General features: G+C 44.6%; 2 protein-coding genes across 2 annotated transcripts; both read right to left on the minus strand.

Moving 5' to 3' along the window:
- Window positions 1–7,047: 7,047 nt before the first annotated feature.
- Window positions 7,048–25,027, minus strand: LOC138215269 (homeobox protein Hox-B8a). The gene is made up of 3 exons (XM_069177337.1): window positions 24,473–25,027; window positions 20,731–20,960; window positions 7,048–7,244 (listed from the first exon to the last, which is right to left on the minus strand). Exons 1-3 carry the CDS (start codon window positions 24,903–24,905, stop codon window positions 7,143–7,145), a joined length of 765 nt encoding a protein of 254 aa, XP_069033438.1. The 5' UTR covers window positions 24,906–25,027; the 3' UTR covers window positions 7,048–7,142.
- hoxb7a (homeobox B7a) lies at window positions 11,070–17,112 on the minus strand. Its single transcript, XM_069177333.1, has 2 exons — window positions 16,501–17,112; window positions 11,070–12,025 (listed from the first exon to the last, which is right to left on the minus strand). Exons 1-2 carry the CDS (start codon window positions 17,054–17,056, stop codon window positions 11,772–11,774), a joined length of 810 nt encoding a protein of 269 aa, XP_069033434.1. The 5' UTR covers window positions 17,057–17,112; the 3' UTR covers window positions 11,070–11,771.
- Window positions 25,028–25,977: the final 950 nt, after the last annotated feature.

A 25,977-nucleotide genomic window follows, 5' to 3' on the forward strand; every position in this document is an offset into this window, starting at 1 on the left:
CACTACTCCTCTTCTTTATTCTGATCTCTCTTTAAAAGCTGTATACAAACACTGTATACAAATACTTTATAAAAAATACTGTATACAAATACTTCATAAAAAATTGTGTATAAAAAGTAAACAGAGAAGCAGCAGAATATTTTAGTGGACTTTCCTTATCAAACGGAATATGTGTCTGAGCTCGTAAAATAACCGCAGCCATAAATAAGTCTCGCTGTCTGTGTCTCTGTGTTCCCCCACAGGCTCAGACTTGTCTACATGGCCGAACTGCAGACAGTCCGACTGACAAATAGAGACAAAGACTCTATTTTTACTTTTACTCTACCCTCCCACCCGTCCATTCCTCCATGTCCTCTCCTCGTTTTTAAAGGGACACTGTTCAGAGGAACGACGATAAGTTTCATCTGCTGCCCTCGTTTTCTGTGGAGGATCACACAGACGGGAAGCTGTCTTTTTCTACTTTCGTTTTGACCTCTCTCTGTCTCTGTGTGTCTCTAGCTGTCTCTGTGTGTCTCTGCGTGTCTCTAACTGTCTCTGTGTCTCTGTGTGTCTTTGTGTCTCTCGTTGTGTCTCTGTGAGTCTCTGTGTCTCTCGTTGTGTCTCTGTGTGTCTCTCCCTCTTGCTGGCAGGACGCTCCGTTTCCTCTCCGCTTTGTGGGAACGGGAAGCAGCAGCATTGTGTTGGAGCTGACTGTGGTTTAATCATTAATGAGCACTAACAGTCGGGGACAGGACAGGCATGGCCTCCAGTCGGGGACACACGGGGGACGGTAATACTATTATATGTTTGGATGAGGTTGTGTGTTTGGATCACCTGGTTGGTAGGCAGAATAGGACCACCTGACAGAAGACGTGTCCGGTTGTAGATGGTGTGAAACTACTAAAGTGGATTGATATGCGGTTAAAGACGTGTTTTGGTGTCTCGCAGAGTAAATGAATGACAGAGCGGGAAGTTTATGTCCCTCAACAGATGCTGCATTCGCTTGTTAACACCAAACTGCTCCAGTGACATGGTGAAATCTGGATTATGATCAAATGAAAGTCTTTAACAGGATTTAACATTTCAAAATCATAGCAGGTGAAAATATTCGAGAGAAACATATTTCTAATAATTGTTACAATACAATACAAGTCTATAGGCATTATTATAATGTGGCACGATGACACGTTAGCAGTTGTTTTTGTGTGTGTGTTTTGTTTAGTTTTTATTCGATGTAAACAACGACTGTATATAACGTAATAACATGACACTCATAACAAGTCTTCCATACAGGCTGATGTCATAACAGTAAAAAGTAAATCAGTGCTGTAGGTGGAGGCTCGAGGCTGCACGAGACATATGTTAACACAACATCTAAAGCTGCACACACAATATAATAATGCTAAGTGCACATTTGACTTTATTAAAACGGAGTTACAGACTTATTTATTCAACTGAACTTGAAGGTAACAGTGTGGCCTTATTGCTGCTGGCCTCCAGCATCATGTGACTGCGTAAAAATATGACAATATAATATTTATATATATAATATAATAGAGTACATTGTCGTTGTCTGTGTGGCGTTGTTGTGGCTAATGCGCTGATTGTTGTGTATCTTTGCAGATGTGTTGTAGTTTCGGGAGAAACGGGGCGGCAAACGGCACCTGACGGCCCAGAACATAACGGGATAACGGAAGGACAGACGGAGACCAGCCACGTCTTCCGTCACGCGCCCTGCCGCTCCGCTGTTTTCCTCTCTGTACACCGTTTAACGGACACAGCCCGCTGGAGTCCACAACAACCAGAACCGCGCTCATTACGTTGCAAAAAAAGAAAGAAAGAAAAAAGTAGGCCACACGTTGCTGTTTCCTATTCACCGTCATGTTCAGAGCGGTTACCGTTAGTCTGCCCAGTTTTTACCGACAAGGTGACCAGTCATGTTTTACTACCGTTACCGAGCAGAGTGGGAGAACTGAACTTACCGAATTTATTCAGGCCTCTATACTCAGATGTACCAGCAGCCACATCAACATGCAGCTACTCCCACAGTCACTGCCAACACTCTGCACTGTTACTACTGCGAATAAAAATGATTATAATAATAGAAGCTGTGCACTAAAGCGGCGGAACTAAATCCGAAAATATTCTGGGACGAGTCTCCCACCGGTTCCCATTAGGACGAGCTTTTCAGGACGGATGTGCGCTTTGAAGCTGCCGTCTCTCCGCGCGCAGTAAATCCGAGTGCTGAGGCCGTGATGGAGCTGCAGTGTAAACAGCCGAGAGCCGCGGAGGGCTCCATGAATGTGAGGAACTCCAGAGATTACTGACAATTAAAGCTCAAGGAGTCACTGCTGCTTTACAGCTTTATGGCTCTTTTTCACCGTGTGTGTGTGTGTGTGTGTGTGTGTGTGTGTGTGTGTGTGTGTGTGTGTGTGTGTGTGTGTGTGTGTGTGTGTGTGTGTGTGTGTGAAAGAGAAGTCGGGACTTTTATGGCTTTATGACTCTTTATGACTCCTTGTAAAGTCAGAGGAATGTGGACGAAGTGAAAAACCGGCAGCAAACAGCAGAAGAACAAAACGTGCTGATCTGCACACAAGGAGCGCGCGTGCACACATGTACAGTTTCATGATCAACGGGTCCCGTGAAAAATATGAACTGTCTCTGAAATTATAGCATCGCTATTTATTTGACTGATTTCGGCCTCTTTGGTTGTTTTTCTGTTTTCTGTTTGTTTGTTGTTTTTAATGCAGAATGTATTTCCGGTGTTACACAAAAGCAGCTATGCTTTTAAATCTTGGCCGAAGACAAATTGTTTTTAATTCAAAATTTGAAGGAAACGTATTTCTAACTTTAAAAAATTACTAAAATACGTTGATTTTAAAATGTATTCCAAACATCTACTTTAGTTTAATGAAGAAATTCAGAAATGCTGTTTTAAAAATGTGGTAAATGTGTGTTTAAAATGTTTCTGTCACTCCACAGGTGGTTTCTTTTCCAACGTTTAAACATGAAAAGAGGCTGCAGACATGTTTCCAGTTCAGTGTGAGTATAAAGGAGGAAAATGTGTTTTCTTTTACTCATCCACGCGCCGTGTTTGCATCTTTAGTGTGAATGTTTGATTCACTACTTTCTGGTGTGTGTTGTTGTGTGCGCGCGCTGGCCGACCTCTCCTGCACGAGTTAATGAGAAACTCAAAGAAACTGCCGAAGTGGAGCTTTTGTTTTAAGGTATTAATCGTTTCCAGGCAGCGCGAGCCGGCTGGCTGCGTCCTTCAGGGGACTGTGAGCTCTGCTCTGGGTCACTTCACCGGACTATTACCGGGGAGCGCGAGCCCTCGGGCCCCGGGCCCCGTTAAAGATTAACGGGCAGATAAATGCAGCAACACGCCGAGACCTGCTTGTTGTTCTCAGAGTTTCTGAGATTCACTTCATCACTTATCATCAAACCCTTTGTTTTCATGTCGTTCTTGTAATTAAAAAAGAATAATAAAGCACGACATAACCTTTTTTTTTTTTTTTCTACACACATAATACGCACATAAATACGCATATAATTACAAAAAACAGTCTTTTATGCTGTTATCACCAAAAATACCGTTATATTAACCTATATTAAGTATAAATTCTGTCCGCATGAATATTTATCCTTTTTTTTATTTTTACACAGCTGAATAATGAAGTGTAATCCCCCTGATACCGCCTGTCATCATAATACACCACACAGAAATCCAATCCAGTTGTTTGTACGTCGAGGGGAGCGGTGTGTGTGTGTGTGTGTGTGTGTGTGTGTGTGTGTGTGTGTGTGTGTGTGAGGGGGGGGGGTATTGATTTTCTATCTGATTATAACACACTGAAGTTGATTTTAATGTCAGATTAAAGTCAGATGATGCGGCAGTCAGAAATGAAATAGCTTCAACACTGTGGTTTCACACACACACACACACACACACACACACACACACACACACACACACACACACACACACACACACACACACACACACACACACACCCTGATGCACAACAGATCTGCAGATGAGTTGTATGAAACGATGAAATCACCAAGGACGAGCTATCATGTTTACACACGCACGAGCCTATTGAAATACGTGCACGCGCACAACGCCTCTGACCAATCAGCACACATTTGACTTTCTAAAATTCTGTTTCCTTGAGCGTAACGCACGCTCGCGCACACTCATCAGCCTGTTGTGTGTTGTTGTGCGCGCGTGGCCTTTTTTCACGCCTCCTACACCGCAAGGCAACAGCAGCCTCGGAGGGAGACTAAATGTTGTCTGTCCCCCAGTGAAACCATTCTGTCCCTCACATCAAAGACAGAGAAAAGACAACTGCACGACACCACGTGCAAATGCACGCGCTTCTCTCGTCATGGTTGTTCTGGTCTGGTTTAATTCTAAAAGGGACATAAAGTCCACAAACGACAGCCGACGAAGAAGCGTGTGTTCGGTACTGCTGTCGACACGTCGCTAGATGGCACCAGAGCGTTTTGTTCGGGAAGTTCCGGAGCTGCTCGGAGGCTCGTTGTTGAGCTCCGCCGACCAGCATCGACACCGTCCCGGCTGTGTTTCAGTGGGACCGCCGCACCCGCAGCTCCGGAAGCGGCTCGAGAGTTGTGCAGCCCAACATCCGCCCAGTTCACTGTTAATTTATTAATATTAATAACGCATCATCAATGTTATACACACACGTTGTGGTTTAATTGTGACATTTGTAATACGGTTACACACAGGCTGTGTATGCAATGCAAGTTGAAATAAATCGTAGCCACTACGTATGTAGATACACATGTGTGATATATGTATAACAAAATTTAAACACAATGTTTAAACAAATATGCTTTTAATATAAATAAATACACGTGACTTCACCCATTGTGTGTTGAGTTTTACTGCTGATTATAACCGCTTCGGTTAGAACAATCAAATCAAAATAAAAACAATAGAAACAATGTTATTAATTATAATAAAAAATATTCATATAACCCACAATAATAATCATTTCTACTGCATTACGGGGACATTAAGAACGTTAAAAGTAACTCACTCAGAGACTCAGGAGTCTTCACTGAACCTCGAAGGTTCCCCGTCTGTTTATTGTGGTACAAAGAAGTACAAATAACATGCATACTATACAAATATAATTTCCAATTTAGAACCACGTTTTGATATTTCAGAAAAAAAGGAGCAGAGTATAGCCAGAGATGAATATCGTAGGTGTCCCCGATCTGAGTACGCGCTGTGATGCATGTTCTTTGTTCTTACTTTCAAACAGACGTGTTGGTTTCGTGGTACTGAAGAAATATTCGATTGAGTTCATGTTTAATACAATTATTCATTACCATATATCACTGCACAGATTTTAAAGACACATCTGAATAATATTTGGTACAAAAACACTGCTAATCCTAAATAAAATAGAAGAAAAATAGTGAGAAAATATTACGTTTATAAAAGAAAAATAGTGAGAAAATATTACGTTTATAAAATTGAGAAAATGTGCAGTCCACTAACGCTTGTTATGCTGCTGCTGTGACTTGGGGCTTATACAGTTTGACTCTGCTGCTTATTGAAGTTACAATATTTTCCCACTATGAAGGAGGGACTGTATTTTTGACTCCAGGCTAATTTTCCACATGAATATGTTCCATAATGTATCATATAAGAAAGTCGCATTTCAGCTGCTGTTTATCGACAGAGCAGAACACTAGCAGGCACTCAACACGGTCACTAAAACTATCCAAAAATGATCCCATTTTAATTGTATTTTTGCAGATATTATTTATTTAAATTGATTTAAAATATAAACTAAAATAGAAGTAGAAAAGCTCTTTTTGGGTGCATTTCCATTTGAATTTGAATTAATAACCATGAATATCGGTTAGATCTGCTCATGAACTCAGTACACAACAACTTCTTAGTATTCGTGTGAGAGAGAGAGTGTGTGAATGAGTGTGAATGTGTGTGTGTGTGTGTGTGTGTGTGTGTGTGTGTGTGTGTGTGTGTGTGTGTGTGTGTGTGTGTACGTGTGTGTGAGGCATTCTCTCCAGTAGCTATTTGATATTTGAGACAGCAACAAATTGGAGACCAAAGAGATGACAGACAGACCTGCAAATGTGTTTGTGAGTGTGGGTGGTGTGTGTTTGTTGTTGTTGTGTGTGTGTGTGTGTGTGTGTGTGTGTGTGTGTGTGTGTGTGTGTGTGTGTGTGTGTGTATTGGGTGTTGTCCTGGCCTGTTAGGTGCAGAAAAAAACAGCCTGCCCCAGGGAGGAAATGAGAAGGGAAACAAAGTCATAAAAGTGGGCTGGACGGCTAAAGAAACATTCCTCTGTGTGTATGCACACACACACACACACACACACACACACACACACACACACACACACACACACACACACACACAAACAAACAGGGTGTCAATCAGCTGACAGAACCTGGAAGTGAAACAGTTGCCACAAACACAGAGCACCAAACTCGGATGCAGCTCATTTAAAGCGCCTCCACCTGCAGCCAGGTGAAACCTCCAGAGAAGAACGACCCGGGAAAATGCACAGACCAACATCTATAACGTAGAACAAATGATAATAAACCCAGCCTAACATCAAAGCTCTGCTGTATGTATCTACCACCTTCCTCCGTGCAACACGCGGCTTTGGGCAAAAAAAAGACGAGCTCATCTTCAAACAGCCGAGCTTCCCCCGATGGATGGCTCCACGCTACTAATCCCACCACTCAGGAGAGCCAATTCATCTGGATAATCCATCAGAGAGCCTAATCCAGCGACGGAACGCTCTAATCGGAGATGGAAAGTAACACCTCATTTAGAACCTTGATGTCTGCAGCAGACGGAGCACGATCACGCAAAACTGCAGCCTCAGTGTCTTTCTCATTTAGCTCCTTAGCACTGCACATGCAGCAGCGCGCGCTGGGCAGCCGGAGGAGAAACGTGCATGAGCGGCTCTTACCGTTTGTTGATAATCCGTCACCGGTCCAACACACCTGCAGCTTACTTCGGCGTCCCGCGTGCAGGCAGCCAGACACCCTGGAATGGCACCAGAAAGCCTCAGACCGGATGAATGGATGATAATGGATGGAGGGGGAGGTGAGGGGGAGAAAGAGGAGGAATCGGTGCGGTGCGTTCCCCGTTGTCACTCAGTCGTCAAAACACTGCCGTCATCTTCATCGCCGCCCTTGTTATCATCATAGTCCTCCTCCTCCTCCTCCTCCTCCTCCTCCTCTTCCTCCTCTTCCTCGAGGCAATAAGTGGCAAATTAAATAAAACGTCAAATTCAAATCAAAAATCAAAATGATGATGTCATCTCCGGAATATTTTCCCGGGCCAGGTCTCGCCTTGTTTTCGCCTCATCCCAGCGGTACTGTCCCCATCTCGGTCCGGTGATGTAGGCAGAGACAGCAGCACGAGACCAGACGGAGCAGGAGCCATAGCGGAGGAGGAAGAGCAGGAGGAGGAGGAGGAGGAGGGGGACTAGGAGGAGGGGGGTTGTTGTCAACTTCTCCTCGTGCCGGTTTTCCAAAGTCACAACTAGCATGCAGAGTAACTCGTCCGTTTAATTATAAACGTTGTTTTCACCGCGGCCACCGGGCTCCGCGCGAGACACCTCGTGATCCCCGGTATAGCAGGGCACGAGAGGAGGCTGCTCGGGCCGGAGCAGAGTGCAGCAGCAATATAGCCACTTGGGAAATCATAAAAAGTTCATGTTCACGTTAAGCGCGTCCACATGACCAGCCCGTCGGCCAATCCCCGCACGCGGCCACTCATAAACTTGTATCACAAAGTTGTAAATTTTCATAAAACAACAAGGAATTTATTGCATTTCTTCACGGATGCTGTTGGAGGAGAGCTGCTCCTTCTCTCTCTCCCCGCCGCCATTTTCTTCTTCTTCAGATTCAAACACCGAAAAGAAACGAAGAATTGTGCTTTTGGATTCGAGTCGGTGTTTCTGGGTTCTCTTGTTGAATAACGCGCTGCGTTAACAACAGCCTGATCTTTTTATTTGCTGATACTGGGAAAAGGATCACATCAGAAACGGGCTATGTTTTTATTTTTCAAATCTATTTCATTCATATTTAAAACCAAAATGTTACAAAGTGACTTTATACCGTTACAAGTTATTATTTTCATTTTCTAATTCTATTAAATCTGCTGTTGTGGACACAGTTTTTGCTCAAATCAGAATATTTCCATATTATAATGTCTTCTTGCTGAAATGTACACGTCACCAGTATTCAACGCTGTCAGGAGAAAGTCACAAGTGAGTAAACATCAGCAGTCTCACGAGAGCCGTGAAAAGGTGTATTTTAGTGAAAGTAGCTCTGACGTGCTTTCTGGGTTGCAGAGAACAACATTTAAATGTTGTCATGTCTAATAAAAAAAAAAAAAAAACAGGAAAAGTCTCCTCGCTACCAAACAGTTTGTAGAACTTTGATTGTAATACAATAATTTCAGGCACCAGGTGAAACAGCTGGAGTCCTGGTACGTTGTTGGTCTAAATGATGCATGATGCACTATTTAAAGTGAACAAAGTGACCACGAGCCCGACGGTGATCTGGAGGCACGACACCAGCATCACCTTCGTGTCACTGCGGCTCCCAAACGTTGTGCGTAAAAGCGGTTTCGCAATGCGGCAACGCGTCACCAATTTAAGGGCCTGCAGGCCAGGAAGCCGCAGGACGACCTGAGACACTGCCAGAGACAAAACGCTGGGATTGTTTGGTTTTTCACATAAAAGTAATGCAGTCATACAGGACGAACCAATCTGATGTGAAATGTGAAAACACACCTGAGTGGAGGACTAGTGTTTGGACAGAAATATCTTTCCTCTGTTTAGGTAGGTAGGTATTTACTTTATTAATCCCCGAGGGGAAATTTTTTTTTAAATGCCGTTTAAAACGCTATTTAATGCCGTCTGAAAGCCTTTCAGTGCATCGTTTTATTTGATAATGTTCTCCTGCACAGGAAACGGAACCCAAATCTAACGCGTCCTGAATCTGAAATATGAAGCTTTCGCTCCAGGATGACCGAACATGTCTCCGCGTGTCTTTAGAGCTCCTCACTGATCAACGGAAAACCAACGTGTTGGACAAGACACGTCGAAACCACACAAACACTCCATTCTACACCCAAAGACCCACATGACCAACAGCACACAGAGCAACTGAACAACTGCTCTCTGTTCCTCTGGCCACCTCAGCCTGCAACCATCGCCGTTCTTCTCAATCTGACGCATTCAACTTATTTTAATTTATTTAATGGAGAGGGAATTTTTTTTAATCTGCATATAATATTCAAACTGCAGGACAAGGTCAGGTCTGGTCAAAGTGTGCAGATTTCCTCTGGATTTAATTTAAACACAGAAAACTTGATTGTAAACCGTCAGTGACCCACATGTGGCCTTTTTTTCAAACTCCAGTCTGGACGCGAGGCTTCCTCTTCATACACAGAATCCGTGTTAAAAATTAACAGAGAAGAAAGCAGCAGCACAGCAGACCTCCGACTCTCCATCGGCTGCTGCCTCTGTTTGATGGTTTTATTTGGGATTTCCGGTTATTTCATGGACGCAATAAAGACATTAGGACATTCTACAACGCCCTCCACACACACACACACACACACACACACACACACACACACACACACACACACACACACACACACACACACCACACACACACACACACACACACACACACACACACACACCACCACCACCACCACCCTGTCCTTGATGTAGCCTCTTTTTGGCTCACACAGACAGCCGAGGACGTCCAGAGGCAACACGGGCCTCTTTGAAATTTCGTCTTGATTTGATGAAATTTTTCTCTAACTTGGATGTTTCTGGCTGCTCTGGAACTCAGGTATTTAAAACAAATAAAATACATTTGCATAGAGTTTGTGCAGGTTGAAAATCAAGCTGTTGATCTCTTGTTCTTCTTCGACCACCCACGTAACCTCAAAACAGTCAGTTATTGGACCTCCGACTTCCAAGGTTAGCTTTAAGAAAAAAAGATAAAAGGAGGTGGCTTGTCATACTGAATGTGTTTTTAAATATTTTTACAATGAGAAGATATATAGATATATCTATATATATAGATATATATATATCTATATATACATTGGCACCACACATTTTAGCATTATTTGGTGGTTTGTTCTGACTGCTGAAGAAAATGTGCCCACATTTCGGCCTCAATTATTATATCAGTAAAAGTACGTGCAAACTCTTAAGAAAAATGTAGCATTTTATAGTGTTGTAATATGTTATCTAGTTTAATGAGGCTTAACAGTAACCTTCAAAAGTATCTTAATCAAATAATATTCCACCTCCAGCCTCATGTTCCAGTTTGATTTGTTTGGTTTCAGTTTACCGGATATTAGCTCACCAACTTTCATTTTTCAGTGTCAAACATTTTGTCACCTGCTAATATAAAGCACATATTAAACACATAAACATATCAGTTAAAAGACACTTTAATTTAATGTACTACGGACTTATCGTCTTCGTTTGATTTTATTTTCAGAGGGAGGACTGAAGCTTCATTTCTGCTGTGGAAATACTGAAACTTCTCCTGTAGATACGGTTAGCCGGAAGTAAAGGAGCATCAGTGTGCTGCATTGAAGCGTGTGAAGCTGCTGAGGATGTTTGAGGAGCACACTGACGCTCCTGCAAACCAGTTCACGGCAAAGCGTGAAATAGACACGCTTCCTGTAACCTGTGACGGCCGGTTCCAGCTTCGTGACGCTTCTGAGACTTCTGAGAGTTTTAGGATTTTCTCCGCCACGAGTGAGACATTTCAAACAAATGCCGACTTTACTACGTGCATGCTCCTAGTTGGTGAAGGAGCAGCGAGTAACTGGTTAAAATAAATATTTTTGAAGCATATTGAAGTGATGTGGCTGAAATTATCCCATAAACTGTCTTTATGATTCTTCCCCACACTGTAGTAAAATCTTACTGTAGATTTATAATATTAATCTGAAAGATGTGACAACACGCTCACTGTAGTTACGTTTTTTATTATTATAGTTATTATTTACACAAAAGAAAAGTGCACACGATGAGCAACAAACGAAAATATAGCTTTCAATTATTTCACATGGAGAGCCTGACCATTTTAAACAAAGTATAGTCTATACATTAAAATCACCTTGCATTTGTTTCGAGTTCTACCAAATACACACAGTATGAATATTTAATATGAATTAAATCAGGTGTCTCCGCATCTGCAGACTTTGCGTCTGTGGAGCCGAATAACTGATAAATATTCTAATAGACAGGATCAGATTTTCAGACTGACTGCAGAGTGCACTGCAGTCATATCTTCAGTAGGAATATGAAGGTTTGATTTCAAACATATCTTCATATTTGGACTTATATATCCACAGCAGTCAGTGCTGTTTAATTCACTGCATGTACAACTCTGCAGCTCACATGAGAGGAACGGATTCCTGAGCTGAAACTGAAGTCCTCCCGCGCACATCATTTAAGAACAACTCCTGTTGCGGTTTTATTTTCAGATTTCTGCTGAAAGGTGAAATATGATTTTAAAAGGTGATGTTTAATGTAAGTTGGTTGAGCCACGATGCAGTAAGCTATGAACAGTTAAACAATGTGAATTGTATGAAGCTCTGACCCTGAATGCAGGACGGAAGTCGTTTCTTAGTTCGACGAGTGCATCACGAAAAAAAACGCAGAATTATGAAATAAGAGATTTGTATAAGTCTGTATGCAGTGGAGTCATCATCATCATCATCATCATCACTCTTCCTCATCGGCCTCCGCCTCCGCCTCTGCTGCTGTTGGGGAGCCGCTCTCGGTCACCCTCTTCTCCTTCTTCCACTTCATCCTCCGGTTCTGGAACCAGATCTTGATCTGTCTTTCCGTGAGGCCGAGCGCGTGCGCGACCTCGATCCTCCGCCGCCTCGTGAGGTACCGGTTGAAGTGGAACTCTTTCTCCAGCTCGAGCGTCTGGTAGCGCGTGTACGTCTGCCGGCCTCTGCGTCTGTCCGCACCTGCAACACATAAGAACGCATGTTCCCTTTCAAAATAAAGTCCCTCCACTCTGAAGGAAGTCCTCTGTTACAGGATGGTCCTACATATTTCAGGTCTGATCAGCATACTGTACTTCATAGCGCCTGTTGCAGCAGCCAGATATCTGTGACACGGTGTCACGTGAGGTTTCGGTGCTCTCAAAACAGATTTGGAATAAAACGTTAGGAACGTGAGTTTACGGCAGCCGGTAGGGTCCAACTGAAATCGATTTCATAGTCACAGATGCAACCGAACATCAGATCTGTATCGGGTTATGGTTATAATTAATCTTATGGAAGTCCAATTTCAAATAATGTTTCAGTGAGAAATATAAAAAAAAACACTCATGGTAAATCAGATTATGCAAATGAGGCAACATTATGGCACTCGTATCAAAACGGATCATTACTTTGTATAAATTGTCATCATGTTAACCTGCAGGTCATGGAGTGTCCATGACACTTTTTTTTAGTTTGGTCTTTCATCTTTATGGAAAACAGTTCATGCCAAAAAGAGAAAAATAAAGATGAAAATTTAGTTTTTCTTATTTTAAGAAAAACTAAATATTACATAAAAATTCTGATATAAGATTAAAAAAAAAAAAAAAACTAACTCAAAATGATTGTGTTGTTTGTTGATTTGTTTGTTTTATATTTTACAATCTGATATTTAGGATTTTCGTCAGGTCGTTTTTTGTTTGTTTATTTGTTTGTATCCTCTTCAATATCCTGTCGTACAAAGTTTTGAAATCATCTGTAGGCAGTTGTTTTGATTTTATAAAATATGAGCTATGAAGGACTTCAAAAAAATTCAAGTTCCAGGATTTAAACCACTGAATTTTTTTTCAATATTAATTATTTGAAAATTGTATTATAATAAAAGACATTGTCACAAAGGCCTACACATACGTAGTGATGACATAAACAAGTTACATCAGAAAAACTTAATGGAACGAGAAACACTTGCATTAAAGAAGCCTCTGCAGAGGCTCAATATCACTTTATTATTTTGATGCTACTGATTTCTGAAATGATCAGATTTATAAACAGTTTCAACAATCTGACCAAATCTTTGTATCATGGTCACATTCACATGCTCCACTTCCTCTAAATGATGTTTAACTGTGGTTTCATCTGCTGTCTGTCTGAGCTGCTCCTCAATATTTACTTCACAACAGCTGATAAAGAACACAAACTGTAAACTAACTTCAGTAAACGGGCAACAAACCCGACTGATTACGGCTTCTGGTAGTCGGTGGTGGATATGAACACATGCTAATGTTGCACATGTACAATGTACATGCTGAAGCATTGTTCACTTCATTTAAAGCATATTTCCACTGCTGTTGATGTGAAGTAGTGCTGAGGCAGATTCAGAAACCCCTCTGACCTTCTGTCTTCATGAGGTCGCACGGCGCCTGAAGGTTGAAGAGAAACTGGGTCACACTTTCACAGCTCAGAGGTCGTCTGCAGGCCACAAAAACCTCTCAGCATGAATCTGAGTGAAACAAAACACCTTTCTGCTGCTTCTTCTTCTTGAAGTCCGCTGCCAGCTGCTCTAACCAGTTTCTAATCTTTATTTTGTACGTGTAATTTTAATCTGATCCCTGTTTCAGTTTGAATTCTGCTGCTCTGCTCTGGAATCTCTGAATAGCAGCTCACAAAGCCGGTCATCTGAGCAGCCATAAAAAAGGAGCGAGCAGCCCGACAACAAGCAGCCTCTGACGGACCTAGCTGGTATTTAGTGAAGGTTCAACTGGAATCCTCACATGGACAAGAACATACATACAAAACCAGGTTTGGTGCCCCGGAGAGGAGAAGTATTTCTGCACCAGACAGCCGTGAAACAGCATTTACATGCTGCTGTGTGGAAATATGATTTACTCAAAATGTAACTGATATCATGTAAAATACATAAAGCATGAACTGGTGAGAAGGGGGGGGGGGAGGGGTTTGTCGTCAGACCCTCACTGTTCCACATATTTTGTCTTTATGGTTCAAAATGCTATGAATCCTTTTCGGTGATGTAGTTTTTACTGATAAACAAATACATGACGATAATTATATTACTACATATATCAATAAATGCTCATTATTCATTTCCCATTCATGCCAGTGAAAGTTGTCCGTTTTCCCTTCTCCATTAAACAACTTATTCCATATATAGAAATATATAATATATATTTTATATATATATATATGTGTATGTGTGTGTGTGTATATATACATTAATATATAGCCCACACACACATTATATATATATATATGCCATGGTAATCACATGTTTAAAATGCAGCAGCATTTACATTACTGTAGGATACATCTATTATCTGCTATGCTTTTAAAGACCAGAAAATTTCATATTTTCCGTCCCCAAGCATCATGTTTCCTCCTCTGCTGACTGCGTGCGTGAGTCCCAGTTTCATTGGAGGCAGCAGTCAGTATGTGTGAGAGACTGAGTGTCAGCAGCGTGGAAGTGTGTGTGATTAAGTACGTGTGTGTGTTTATCGCAGAGCCATTTCCTTCTTGTTGAATGGCGCGGTGATACTTTGTAGTGCATCACACACACACACACACACACACACACACACACACACACACACACACACACACACACACACACACACACACACACACACATTAAATACATCTATAAAAAAATAGTGTTAGAGTGTTCATAGCGTGAGAGCCTGAGCACCTCCTTTAATAAGCGCTGTTTGTTTTGTTAGATGTTCACCTCACTCCAATCTTCTTCCACGCTCTGGAGTGGAATCAGATCTAAATTAAAATCTATAAATTCATTATCCAGACGGTACTCTCTCTCTCTCTCTCTCTCTCTCTCTCTCTCTCACACACACACACACACACACACACACACACACACACACACACACACACTAATGAGAGAGATGAGAAACGTAAATATAAAAAATATAATATTTAAATAAAAACATGTACTCTCCCTTTTAGAGTTAGACTTGGACTTTATTAATCCCACAGTGGGGAAATGTAGTACTTTTCAGTGTGTTTATATGTTGTACACACACGCGGACGTATATATATATGTATGTAGGCCTATATATAACAGTGCAAATAAGAAAAAAGAAAATGAGAGCTAGGTACGTTTACATTATGAGCCATGAGTGTAATTTTAATGCTGTTTAGTACATTTTCTATAATAATGTCTCAAATCTGTGGCTTTGCTCCGGTACTCAAGAAGAGACAAAAGGCATTTCTGAAAAACGTTGTTCATGAACAAGCAAATGAAACACGTTTTATTTCAGTGTTGAAAAGCTCCGTTTGTGTCACACACAGACACACACGGGGGGCAGCGCCTCGGTGGGACAGGTGACGGAAATGAATGAAGCCTGTTTAGTAGCTGTATGCCAGGAAGCTCGCGCTAATAAGAAGGGACCTCCCCAAACGCTGCTCGGAGCAGGCCGGAGTCCTGCAGTCGGAGTGTGTTGCTGCTGGAGACTAAGAAACTACAGCTCGAGCTCATCTTTTAACACTGAGTGGAGGAAACGATTTACCGCGTGAATCATATCCCCAAAAAGTACCATTAAAATATGTGCGCGCACTAATGGAGCGAGTCAAGTCGTCATGACTTCTGTTTGTATACCATGCTGACGTTTTTCAGAGAAACAACATCTTCACTTTTACGCACCAACATTCTCACCATATTACCCCGTTTTGAGGTGTTTAAATGTATTTAAATGCAGCATAAAAAACCTCTCTCACGGTGTTTGTTGTGTTCCGAGGCCCCGCGTCCATTCAGCTCCCGGTCCGCTGTGGCTCACAAAGCCGCTTTTACAATCGGGGGAAGAGCAAGCATTCAAACATCAAACCAATCCTCTAACTCAGTGTTTATTAGCGGACTGTGGTGACAGTACAATGGGCTTTCAGTGGGCCGGACAGGGAAACAACACGACCAGGACTCAGAGCCTCAGTATGAAAGAGAGAGAGGAGAGGAAGATTTTCTTTATTTCAAAATAGGTCAGGATCAGGCTCCAGCCAGCCCCGCTCCCCGCTCCCCTTCTTATACAACACCATTCAATGAATATTCACAAAGTCCTAAATTATGGTTTTATGGAGGGGCAGAGCCATAAAAGATGTGCAAAGAGCGCGCGCGAGAGAGAGGCTGTAAAATGGTGACAGAGAGAGACAGACAGGCATAGTTCAGCTGCCGCCAGTGGCCGCTGCGCAACCGGGCCAACAGTTTAAAGAGCATTTCAAGTCATTATTGGAACCTAATACACCCCCCCCCCCCTCACACACACACACACACACACACACACACACACACACACACACACACACACACACACACACACACACCGGTCTACATCTCCAATTTGCATGCACATTGTCTTCTAGTCCCCCCCCCCACACACTTACCTGAGGCTCCACAAATCACCTCATCACCTCTCATAACTTCACCGCCTCCATGTCCTCACCTGAGCTTTGCATCCAGGGGTAAATCCGCAGCTTCTCATCGTCTAGCTGCTGCTGCTCCGTGCGACTCTGCCTCCTGCATGCCGCCTCAGGAAGCAGAGAGGTCGGCGACCAGAGCTGAGACCGACCGGGGAACGGCTCCGCGGGGCATCCCTGCAGAGAGGAACACAGTGACCGGGCTCCTGGCGCCCTGTAAGCCCCTCCTGTACGTTCCTCCGTGGGGTTCAAATGATGCGCGCCAGGCTGAGTACCCCCGATGCTCCCGTTCAGTCCCGAAAGAGACAAACCGAACGATGAAGGAGAAGAGGAGGAGGGGAAGGGGGAGGAGGAAGGAGAAGAGGAGGGAGGAAACGGGAGCCTACCGCTGTTTCTCCCACTGAAGGCATGATGGTGGTGGAATCCGCGGGACACGAGGGCGCACGAGGGAGACACGGGAGGAGGCGCGGAAGAGGACGGGGAGGAAGAAGTTGGAGAGTCTGTGAGGAGCAGAGCGGAGCAGCTTGCGGAGGCTTGTTGGTATTTGGAAAACAACGCGCTGGCGAAGTACATCGAACTCATAATTTGATTTGTGGGCCCGGGGCGGTTTAATGTCGGCTTTTACGAGGACGCGTGAATTATTGGCGGGGTATTACTGTCTAGATTTACACAAAAAAAAATCTACCCACCCCACCCTATACTCCTCCACTCCCACCTCCCATTGCCCCCACGTGACATAGGGTCCATGTGATGTTGAGAAGACCAATAGCCGAGGGGGTTTCCCTCCGGATGCAATGTTATAATAGGACAAATTAGTTATATATCCATCCATCCATTTTCTTCCGCCTATCACGAGTGGGGTCGCGGTGGAAGCAAGTTGTGCAAGTTTATGTATATATATATATATATATAGAGAGAGAGAGAGCGATATACACACGTGTGTGTGTGTGATATTAAATGTGTTTGAGGCACATACGTAAATTCCCGAGAAGACTAAAGGACGTGATGGATTTCCTCTGTTTTGAATGTCGGTCCTGACTCACACTTTGCAGAGACCACACATGTAGAGGAGAGGAGAGGGTCACAGCTCCACAGCAGAACAGACAGGCTGTTGTGCTCCCAGCGTACCGCGGGCCGCAGCCTGCAGGCGGAGAAACACTGAATGTGAGCGACGTTTGGAAGCAATTCAAAAAAAAAAAATCATTTATCAATAATGAAATGTTAAATCTGCAGAGCTTTCACTCCACATTAATTCAATTTATAATCGTACCACTGTGTTTTACGTATCGAAATCTAGCCATAAACCATGTGACCAAAAGATCCTGAATGCTTCAGAGAACAAACCGTTAAAAGTTTATAGATTAAAAAAAAAAAAAAAAAAAAAAAAAACACACTCCTGGCCAGTTAAAATGAACCACCTCCGCCTGTGGGTTCACATCTGATATGGGTTTTCCCCGCGGGCACAGAAACTCACCTGGAGTACAGGTTACGGCTACGTGCCTAGATCTGTAGTTTGCAATAGTTTGCTGAGTGTAATGTTTAACGGGCCAAACAGGAGTCATCGGTGCATAAAAGTCCTTTTTTTTCTAGCGGGGTGGATGTGGGACCATGATAGGATCAGAAAGAAAAGATTTGTTTAACCAACGGCAAAACGAGAGATAGCCACGCAGTGCTGTCTAGGCGTGACGTGAAACTTACACATGCGTAAATGTCACAGATGAATGATCATGTGACCAAGGTACCACAATAAAGGCATTGAGACCAAGTACAAAGGACCCTTTTCCGCGGTATTAGGAGGCAGGAGGGATGGCTGGCAACACAATCCCAAGTGTAACAATGTCCAGTTTCCATTCTCTTCAAACATGTTTTTATTTGCTAATAGTTTTGTTTTTCTGTATATCACATGGCTCTAAGAATGCAGGAGGTTTCATTTTCGTCCACTTCAGGAAAACTTGTCAAGGTCACGCCTGGACTCGCCCAGCAGCTATCTCTCGTTTAGTGGACTGGCGTGTCTATTTTACGCCATGAGACCAGGTTGGTTCAACACATCTCGTGTTGGCCTTTCTTTTAGGCTGCTTTGTAAATTCCACTTTGAGCAATCAGCAATACTTCGCTGTATTGTGTGTAAAAACATCTTATCCTCATGCTGCAAAGAAGGTTTTTAATCTTCTTTAAAGGTAAAAACAAAAACAAAAATGCAGCAGATAAGTGCAAAGGATGAAACTCTGAAAAGCGGACACATGTTTAGACTATCAACACGTCCTGTTTCTAGTGATGGGCTCTGAGCGCGCATTTAAGTACTCACTTAATGTTCCGAGTGCGTCAGTATGGTCACACCGTCACTATGGAAACACAGAGTCGACGAACTGAGTGAAACATTTCAGCCTCAACAATCTCCATCATGGCTGCGGCGCAGAGAGAGAGAGGAACCACCGACCCGGTTTCAAACTGCAGCTGTTCCTGAACGCAGCCCTGTTTGGTTTCCGGCCTTTTTCCAACGGATCGGTAGACCTCCTGTCTGTTGAACATCCTCAGAGCAGGCCACCGACACGTGTGCACCTTATTCTCAGCAGAGTTTCTCTTCACATCGCAGCGTCATACGTAAGACACATCGAACCGGAAACCTGATCCGACACAATAAACAATAAATAATAAACAAGCTCCGGTCCAAACTGTGTATCTGCGTGAATGTGGACATATCTGTGCTGCTCCTGTTTGATCTTCCCACATGGAAACAATCCGAGTTCATTACGTCACCGTGATGATGATGGAAGGCGGTGTAATGGTGAATATGGAGACCAGGCAATAAATACAGTGGTGTTGGGACAGGATGTGTGTGTGTGTGTGTGTGTGTGTGTGTGTGTGTGTGTGTGTGTGTGTGTGTGTGTGTGTGTGTGTGTGAAGATGGGGCGGCGCCTGTTGTTTTAAGAGGAGATTTCCGAGTCAAGACTGAAATATTTGGCCTCGTGAACTGTGCGGTTTTATTAGTCTGGTGCTGACAGGGCGCACATGGATGAAGGAGAGGAGAGGAGAGGAGAGGAGAGGAGAGGAGAGGAGGAGGAGAGGAGGAGGAGAGGAGGAGAGGAGAGGAGGAGGAGAGGGGGGAGGGGAGGAGGAGAGGAGGAGAGGGGGGAGGGGAGGAGGAGAGGCAGGGAGGACACGGGGAAGGATGGAGAGAAAGTGGGATTGAAATAGGCGGAAGAGGGTGTTTCTTATTTCTGCCTATTGATGATTGACAAGGAGACTAAACAGAGAACTAACATGAAGCCTCATAAATTTCATTGACTCATAACAGAACTCCAATTAAACGTATTTATTACATTTTTTTTCTCATTTTTATTTTTATGAATGTTCTCTTTTTTGTCTGCACTGTGCGCATGCGTTTTACCCAAAAAGAGAAAAAGAAGACAACATAAAACAAACACCATCGATCCAAAAAAAACAAAAAAACAACTAAAACGACAGTTAGAGTAAAAAAGGAGCCAACCTACTAAACCGGCATAAATAGGCAGTTTCATGTTGTTGGAAATTTCATTAATTGCTACGTCATCATCATCATCATCATCATCATCATCATCATCATCAATCATTGCCATAACAACAACAACAACAACAACAACACAGAAGTGAGAAGTACAGTAAAAAGTGCACCATCATCATTTTAACTTAAAAACTATACAGCTGCCAAAGATCAAACTGTTAATGATAAACTTCTAACGATAGAAAGGTTCCACGATCAATGTTCCACAAAGAAAGGAAGCTATCTCCTTTTTTTTCTTCTTTTGTTTGTTTGTTTGTTTGTTTGTTTGTTTGTTTGTTTTACACACTAGTGTAGACTATGTTTGTATGAGTTGTGGATTCAGCCCGCCCTCTTCCATCAGTTTTCTTCATCGCTCCAGCAGCAGGAGGCCTGAAGCCGCTCCAGTCCGTCCAGCTCTCCAGTCGCCATTTTGGAGACTCCAAAGTGTCCTCCGCATCGGAGACAGCGGGGCAGTCCACGCCCACCCCCCACCCCTCCCGTTCAACATTTACACCCAGCCCTCCCCCTCCTCCTTTCATCCTCTTACACCCCCCCCTCCCTACATTTGCTTGTGGGTTTTCTCGCAGCAATCCTCATTCACGGAAGCCTGTGACCCCGCAGTGCCCGCTACCGCCACCACCACCGAGCCCCCCCCTCCACCTCCACCTCCTTCTCCTCCACTTCCTCCTCCTGTGCCGCCGTCCCGGAGCTCCTTCTCCCTCCTCTCCCTCTCCACCGCCTCCTGCTCGCTCTTGCTGCTGGGGAACTTGTCCTTGTTGTTCTCCTTCTTCCACTTCATCCTCCGGTTCTGGAACCAGATCTTCACCTGCCGCTCCGTCAGCGCCAGCGCGTGCGACACCTCGATGCGGCGTTTCCGGGTCAGGTAAGGGTTGAACAGGAACTCCTTCTCCAGCTCTAGGGTCTGGTAGCGGCTGTAGGTCTGCCGGCCTCGCCTCCTGCCCGCAGCTAGTGGGGTGGAGGGGGAGGGGGAGGGGGGAGAAAGTACCTTTGTTAAAGTAACTGGTCCCACTGATTTTCTTATCACAAATAAAAACATTCACATATCAGTTCAGTGGTTCTCCACACACACACACACACACACACACACACACACACACACACACACACACACACACACACACACACACACACACACACACTATCTGCTGTCATTACACGCAGACATATGGAGCCCTTACAGAAGTGCACATCAATATTTGATGTTACATCGTAAAAACTTTTAAAAGGGAAAAAGGACCTGGCAGAGCAAATATCAGAGCTGCCGAGTGTTTTCTGTTAATAAAGACCATCATGTCACATTGTTCACCTGCAGTGTTTGAATCCGGAGAGGACAGACACACACGAGGAAATCAAAACTGTCATTAATAATTGCAATGGCAGTCCAGAAAAATTAAGTGTTTCATGATAATATGAGTGAATAGAAATGAGGCATTTAACCATAAAATGCTGCAGCAGACGGTCGGCACATTAAGACGACATAAGTAATTATTTTCCATCAAAGTGTTTGTCTTTCGTTGCACCGCGGACAAAATATGGCACCTTTGAAGTAAAAACTGCTGCTTTTAAATCACTGATGTGAAGGAAGTTTAGTGGAGCTGGTGTGAGAGCAGCACACCGACGGAAACAATCCAGAACAAAAGAAAGGCTCTTTTTCTTGGAGTCCTGCTGATTGGTGCACTGAGCCTCGTGGTCTCCTGATGACCCGTCACGGGCCCAGAAGTCCTCCTCTAACAGCCAGAAGGAGACGTTGACGTGCAGGTGATGTAAAGGTTTTCTGTCTGGCGCTGTCACAGGACAACATCACAGCTGTACCAATTCCTGGGATCAGGAGGAATTAAGGAGCAACACGGATGCTTGGATACGAAGAAGGATTTCTGATATGCACGGGGAATTGAACCCTCAACTCTGCAGTGACTGAATGGAGGCACAGCACACCTATGCAGCTGCTTTGGAGGATGAATCCTACTTTCATCATTTATTTAGTATTTTCCTGTTTGTAGCGTCTCTTAGCTGCTGTCCTTCTCTCTCTGCTCTCCCCTAACCTCCAACCGGTCGAGGCAGATGTTCTCCACCTCTGAGCCTGGTTCTGTTGGAGGTTTTTCTTCCTGTTAAAAAATAGTTTTTCCTTCACTCTGTTGGAGGTTTTTTACTCCTAGTTTACATATGAATTGTTGAATTGTTGGGTTTCTCTGTAAAATGCTGTAAAGTTCTGTTTTAAAGACTTTACTGTGTTAATTGCCCTGAAATAATTTGTGTTGTGATTTTGCACTATATATATATATATGTGTGTGTGTGTGTGTATAACTGAATTGAGAGAATGATGCAGGCATTGGGAATGTGAAACATTTAAGACCCATTTACAAAACCTATTAAATAAGCACTAAACAAAAGCAGAGCAGTTGGCAGTTGACATTTGGAGGAATCAGACCAGAGGTTTCCACTCCACAGCAGATGTCACTGAGAGCTGAGGCTCCATAACACACACTAACTCAGCGGCCTAATCACATCTCCATATTCTCTTTTTCCCCGTTTAAGGTCGTTCAGAAAAAATGATTTATCCAGTCTTCCACGGAGGGTGAAAGAAATGGGTATCAGTTCAGAGTCCGAGTCCGACATCAACCCTCCTGCTTGTGTGTGTGTGTGTGTTGGGGGGGGGGGGGGGGGGGGGGGGGGGGGGGTTCCCAAGTATTTCATCCAGCGAGCAGGAGCCTCCTTCGGTGGGGAGGTTTTACGGTGCGGGGGAGTGAAGAGGCGATGTCCTTCTTTTTAATAATAATTATGACACGTGCCCCCTTGTTACAGTAGACTTCAGAGGCCCGTGCCCATCTCACGTTTCACACACAAAACGCACGCGCCCGAACCAGCCCCGGTCCTTCAGCAGCCCCGGTCCTTCAGAATCCCGGTCCCTCAGAATCCCGGTCCTTCAGAATCCCGGTCCTTCAGAATCCCCGTCCCTCAGAATCGCCGGTCCTTCAGAATCCCCGGTCCCTCAGAATCCCCGGTCCTTCAGAATCCCCGGTCCCTCAGAATCCCCGGTCCCTCAGAATCCCCGGTCCTTCAGAATCCCCGGTCCTTCAGCAGCTCGGTTGCAAAAAGCGGTTTTCCTGTTCTGACCACACATTTCAGCTCCCGGATGATCCGAGCTGCTGCACCGAGGACCACCGTGAAGCCGAGCTGTTAGTCAGGGGCCGACTCACTGTCCGGTGGTGGAGAAACATGAAGTCATGTTCAGAGTGGCCGCTCCTTTTTAAAGATGAAATGGGTTTTTTTTTTTTTTTTTTTTTTTTTTTTAAAGACATTCCAATCAACGAAGGCTAAATATTACAGAGGTTATGAAAATGTAAAATATGAGAATCTACAGGCCGAAGAAGCAGCAGGCACACTGTGAAGCAAACACTACAAGAAATGTTCATCACTATGGAGAAGACGCGAATATTATCTTTATCAGGTGTGTAAAACTGCGTCTCGGAAGGACACACGCACACACACGCACACACACACGCACACACACACGGTAACAATAATAACTGTATACTATTTTAAATAACAAACAACACACACTAAAGCTTTCAAGAAATATGGGCTCAAACAAAATAGGCTAGTATACATACCCCCCCTCCACACACACACACACACACACACACACACACACACACACACACACACACACACACACACACACACACCGAGTGCCTTCCTCTGCACATCATCGGTCTTATTGTGGTGTTTCTTTAAACCATCAATTATAAACCTCTCAAAGCAAATCATTATATTTTATTTTAGAAATCACGTTTTTTTATGCACTCACTCACTCTCACCCCCGCCCCCCCCACACAAACACACACACACACACGCGCACGCACACACACACACACACACACACACACACACACACACACACACTTCACCCTGTGACCACCGTGTAGCCAAATAATCCCTTCGACCAGGCAAGTCGTTAAAGAAAAGCAGTAAAAGTTAAACCCGGGTCAGAGCTGCAGGTCTAACATGAGGACCCGGTCTAACATGAGGAGTCACTCAGAGCTTCCTCCGTCCTCTCAGACCTCTCAGACCTCCAGTCCTCTTCCGTCTGCTCCCGTCGCCTGTTTCTTTCTGCTATGTCTTCTTCCCATCCATTCTCTCAGTATATGACCAGAGCAATTAAACCCTAAAGTCATTCATGAGTTTGGTGCCGTCAATAAAACCATAAACGGGCTTTTATCGCCCGGTCTGAACGGAGAAGGCTCTGATTGCCCTCCCTAAAGTTCTGCTTTAAAAAAAACCTTTTCCAACTTTCCCCTCATTGCTGCGACTCCGTGTCTACATGTTGTGTTCCCCTCCTGGAGGAGCAGCTCTGTTCCACGGACACGACCTGCTCTGAACACGACTAAAAGATTCAAAAGAAAAAAAAAGAAAAAAAAAAGAAAAGCACCCTCGCAGTCCGTCTCTCGTTTCCTCACCTTGCGGCCTCATCCAGGGGAACAGCTGCGTCGGCGAGGGGCTCTGCTCGGTCCCCTCCGCATCCTCGCCGCCGAGTCCCGGCGCGCCTCCCAGTTTACAGTCGCTGTACTGGACCAGATCCGCGTCCTGGGCCCCGAAGAGCGTCTGCCGCTGCAGGGCGTCGTATCCATAGAAGTTGCCCGGTTCGCCGTGGCATGTGACCGCGCAGGGGCTCTGCTGGTAGGGATTGCTGGGCAGCGTCGAGGCGCTGTGGTGGTAGAAGTCCTGGATCTGCGGAGCGTGCTGGAAGGTGGCACCGGAGCCCGGGCCGTACACCACGGTGGGCCGGTTACCGGCCAGGTCCTGTGCGAAACCGCACTCGTAGTAGTTCGGACGTAACGAGTCCCCGCTTTTATATTTGGAGAAGAGCGAGTTGACGAAATATGAACTCATCTTTGTGTGTTAGTTTCAGGTTGTTTTCGGCTCGGTAGGATCACAGTGGGGCTGCAGGAGCGACCGGCGGCTCGCACTTGTGTTTTCTTTACTTTTTTTTTTGCTGCTTCTGTCGCGCGGTCTGAGGCAGCGGCGCACCGACACGCGGAGGGGAGGGAGGGTGAGGCAGGTCTGCCGCCGGTGTCGGTGACCGTTGTTGTGGTGTTTCCCCTCACGGCCACAACAGACGAGCCGGTCGTGATTTGAGTAACGGTGACGGCAGCCGGCCAGAGGAGTAACAGCTACAACCACCACAACAACACCAGCAGTCACAGCGATTCCATAAAATCTCCAGCGAAGAGGAAGAAAAAGAAAAAGAACAGGGAGAAGAAGAAGAGGGAGAAGCAGAGGAGGAAGGGCTGGTGCGCATCACAATTCCGGTGTTCGCGCTTCAAGCGGAGCCCTGTCGAGCTCTCAAACGGGTTTTCCGTGATTTACTCCTCTGCAAATGAGTTGTTTCATATTTTTTCTCTGCCTCTCTCTCTCTGGCTCGCTCTCTTGCGCGCGCGCTCTCTCTCTCTTTCTCTCTCTCCTGGCCCCGGTGTGTGTGTGTGTGTGTGTGTGTGTGTGTGTGTGTGTGTGTGTGTGTGTGTGTGTCGGTTTCAGGGATAATTTGCATCTATTATCAACTCTTCATCCCATTGGCTTTTCTGCGCACATAGACAAACGTGCACGGACGCGGGCGTGCACGCACACACACACACATACACACGCACACACACACACACGTAGGGTCTTTTAGGCTACACATTTATCCTTTTCTGCGCCTATACTTGCGCGCGCCTGTAAGCGTGCATGATTGTCCCTTCGACGTTGGTTGGAGGAGAGAGAGAGAGAGAGAGAGAGAGAGAGAGAGAGAGAGAGAGAGATGAAGATGAAAAAGAAGAGAAGTTTGAAAGCGAATATGTTCAACATCCAGCAAGAAAGGACGAGGAGGAGGAGAGGTGTGTGTGTGTGTGGGGGGGGGGGGGGGGGGGGGGGGCATGTGAATTCCGTTTTGCATTTAAATAAACATACACACATGCACGCGCAC

Source organism: Embiotoca jacksoni, unplaced genomic scaffold (assembly GCF_022577435.1).
Source record: "Embiotoca jacksoni isolate LCO1_2020_lvr unplaced genomic scaffold, fEmbJac1.0.p SCAF_71, whole genome shotgun sequence".
NCBI lineage: Eukaryota > Metazoa > Chordata > Actinopteri > Embiotocidae > Embiotoca > Embiotoca jacksoni.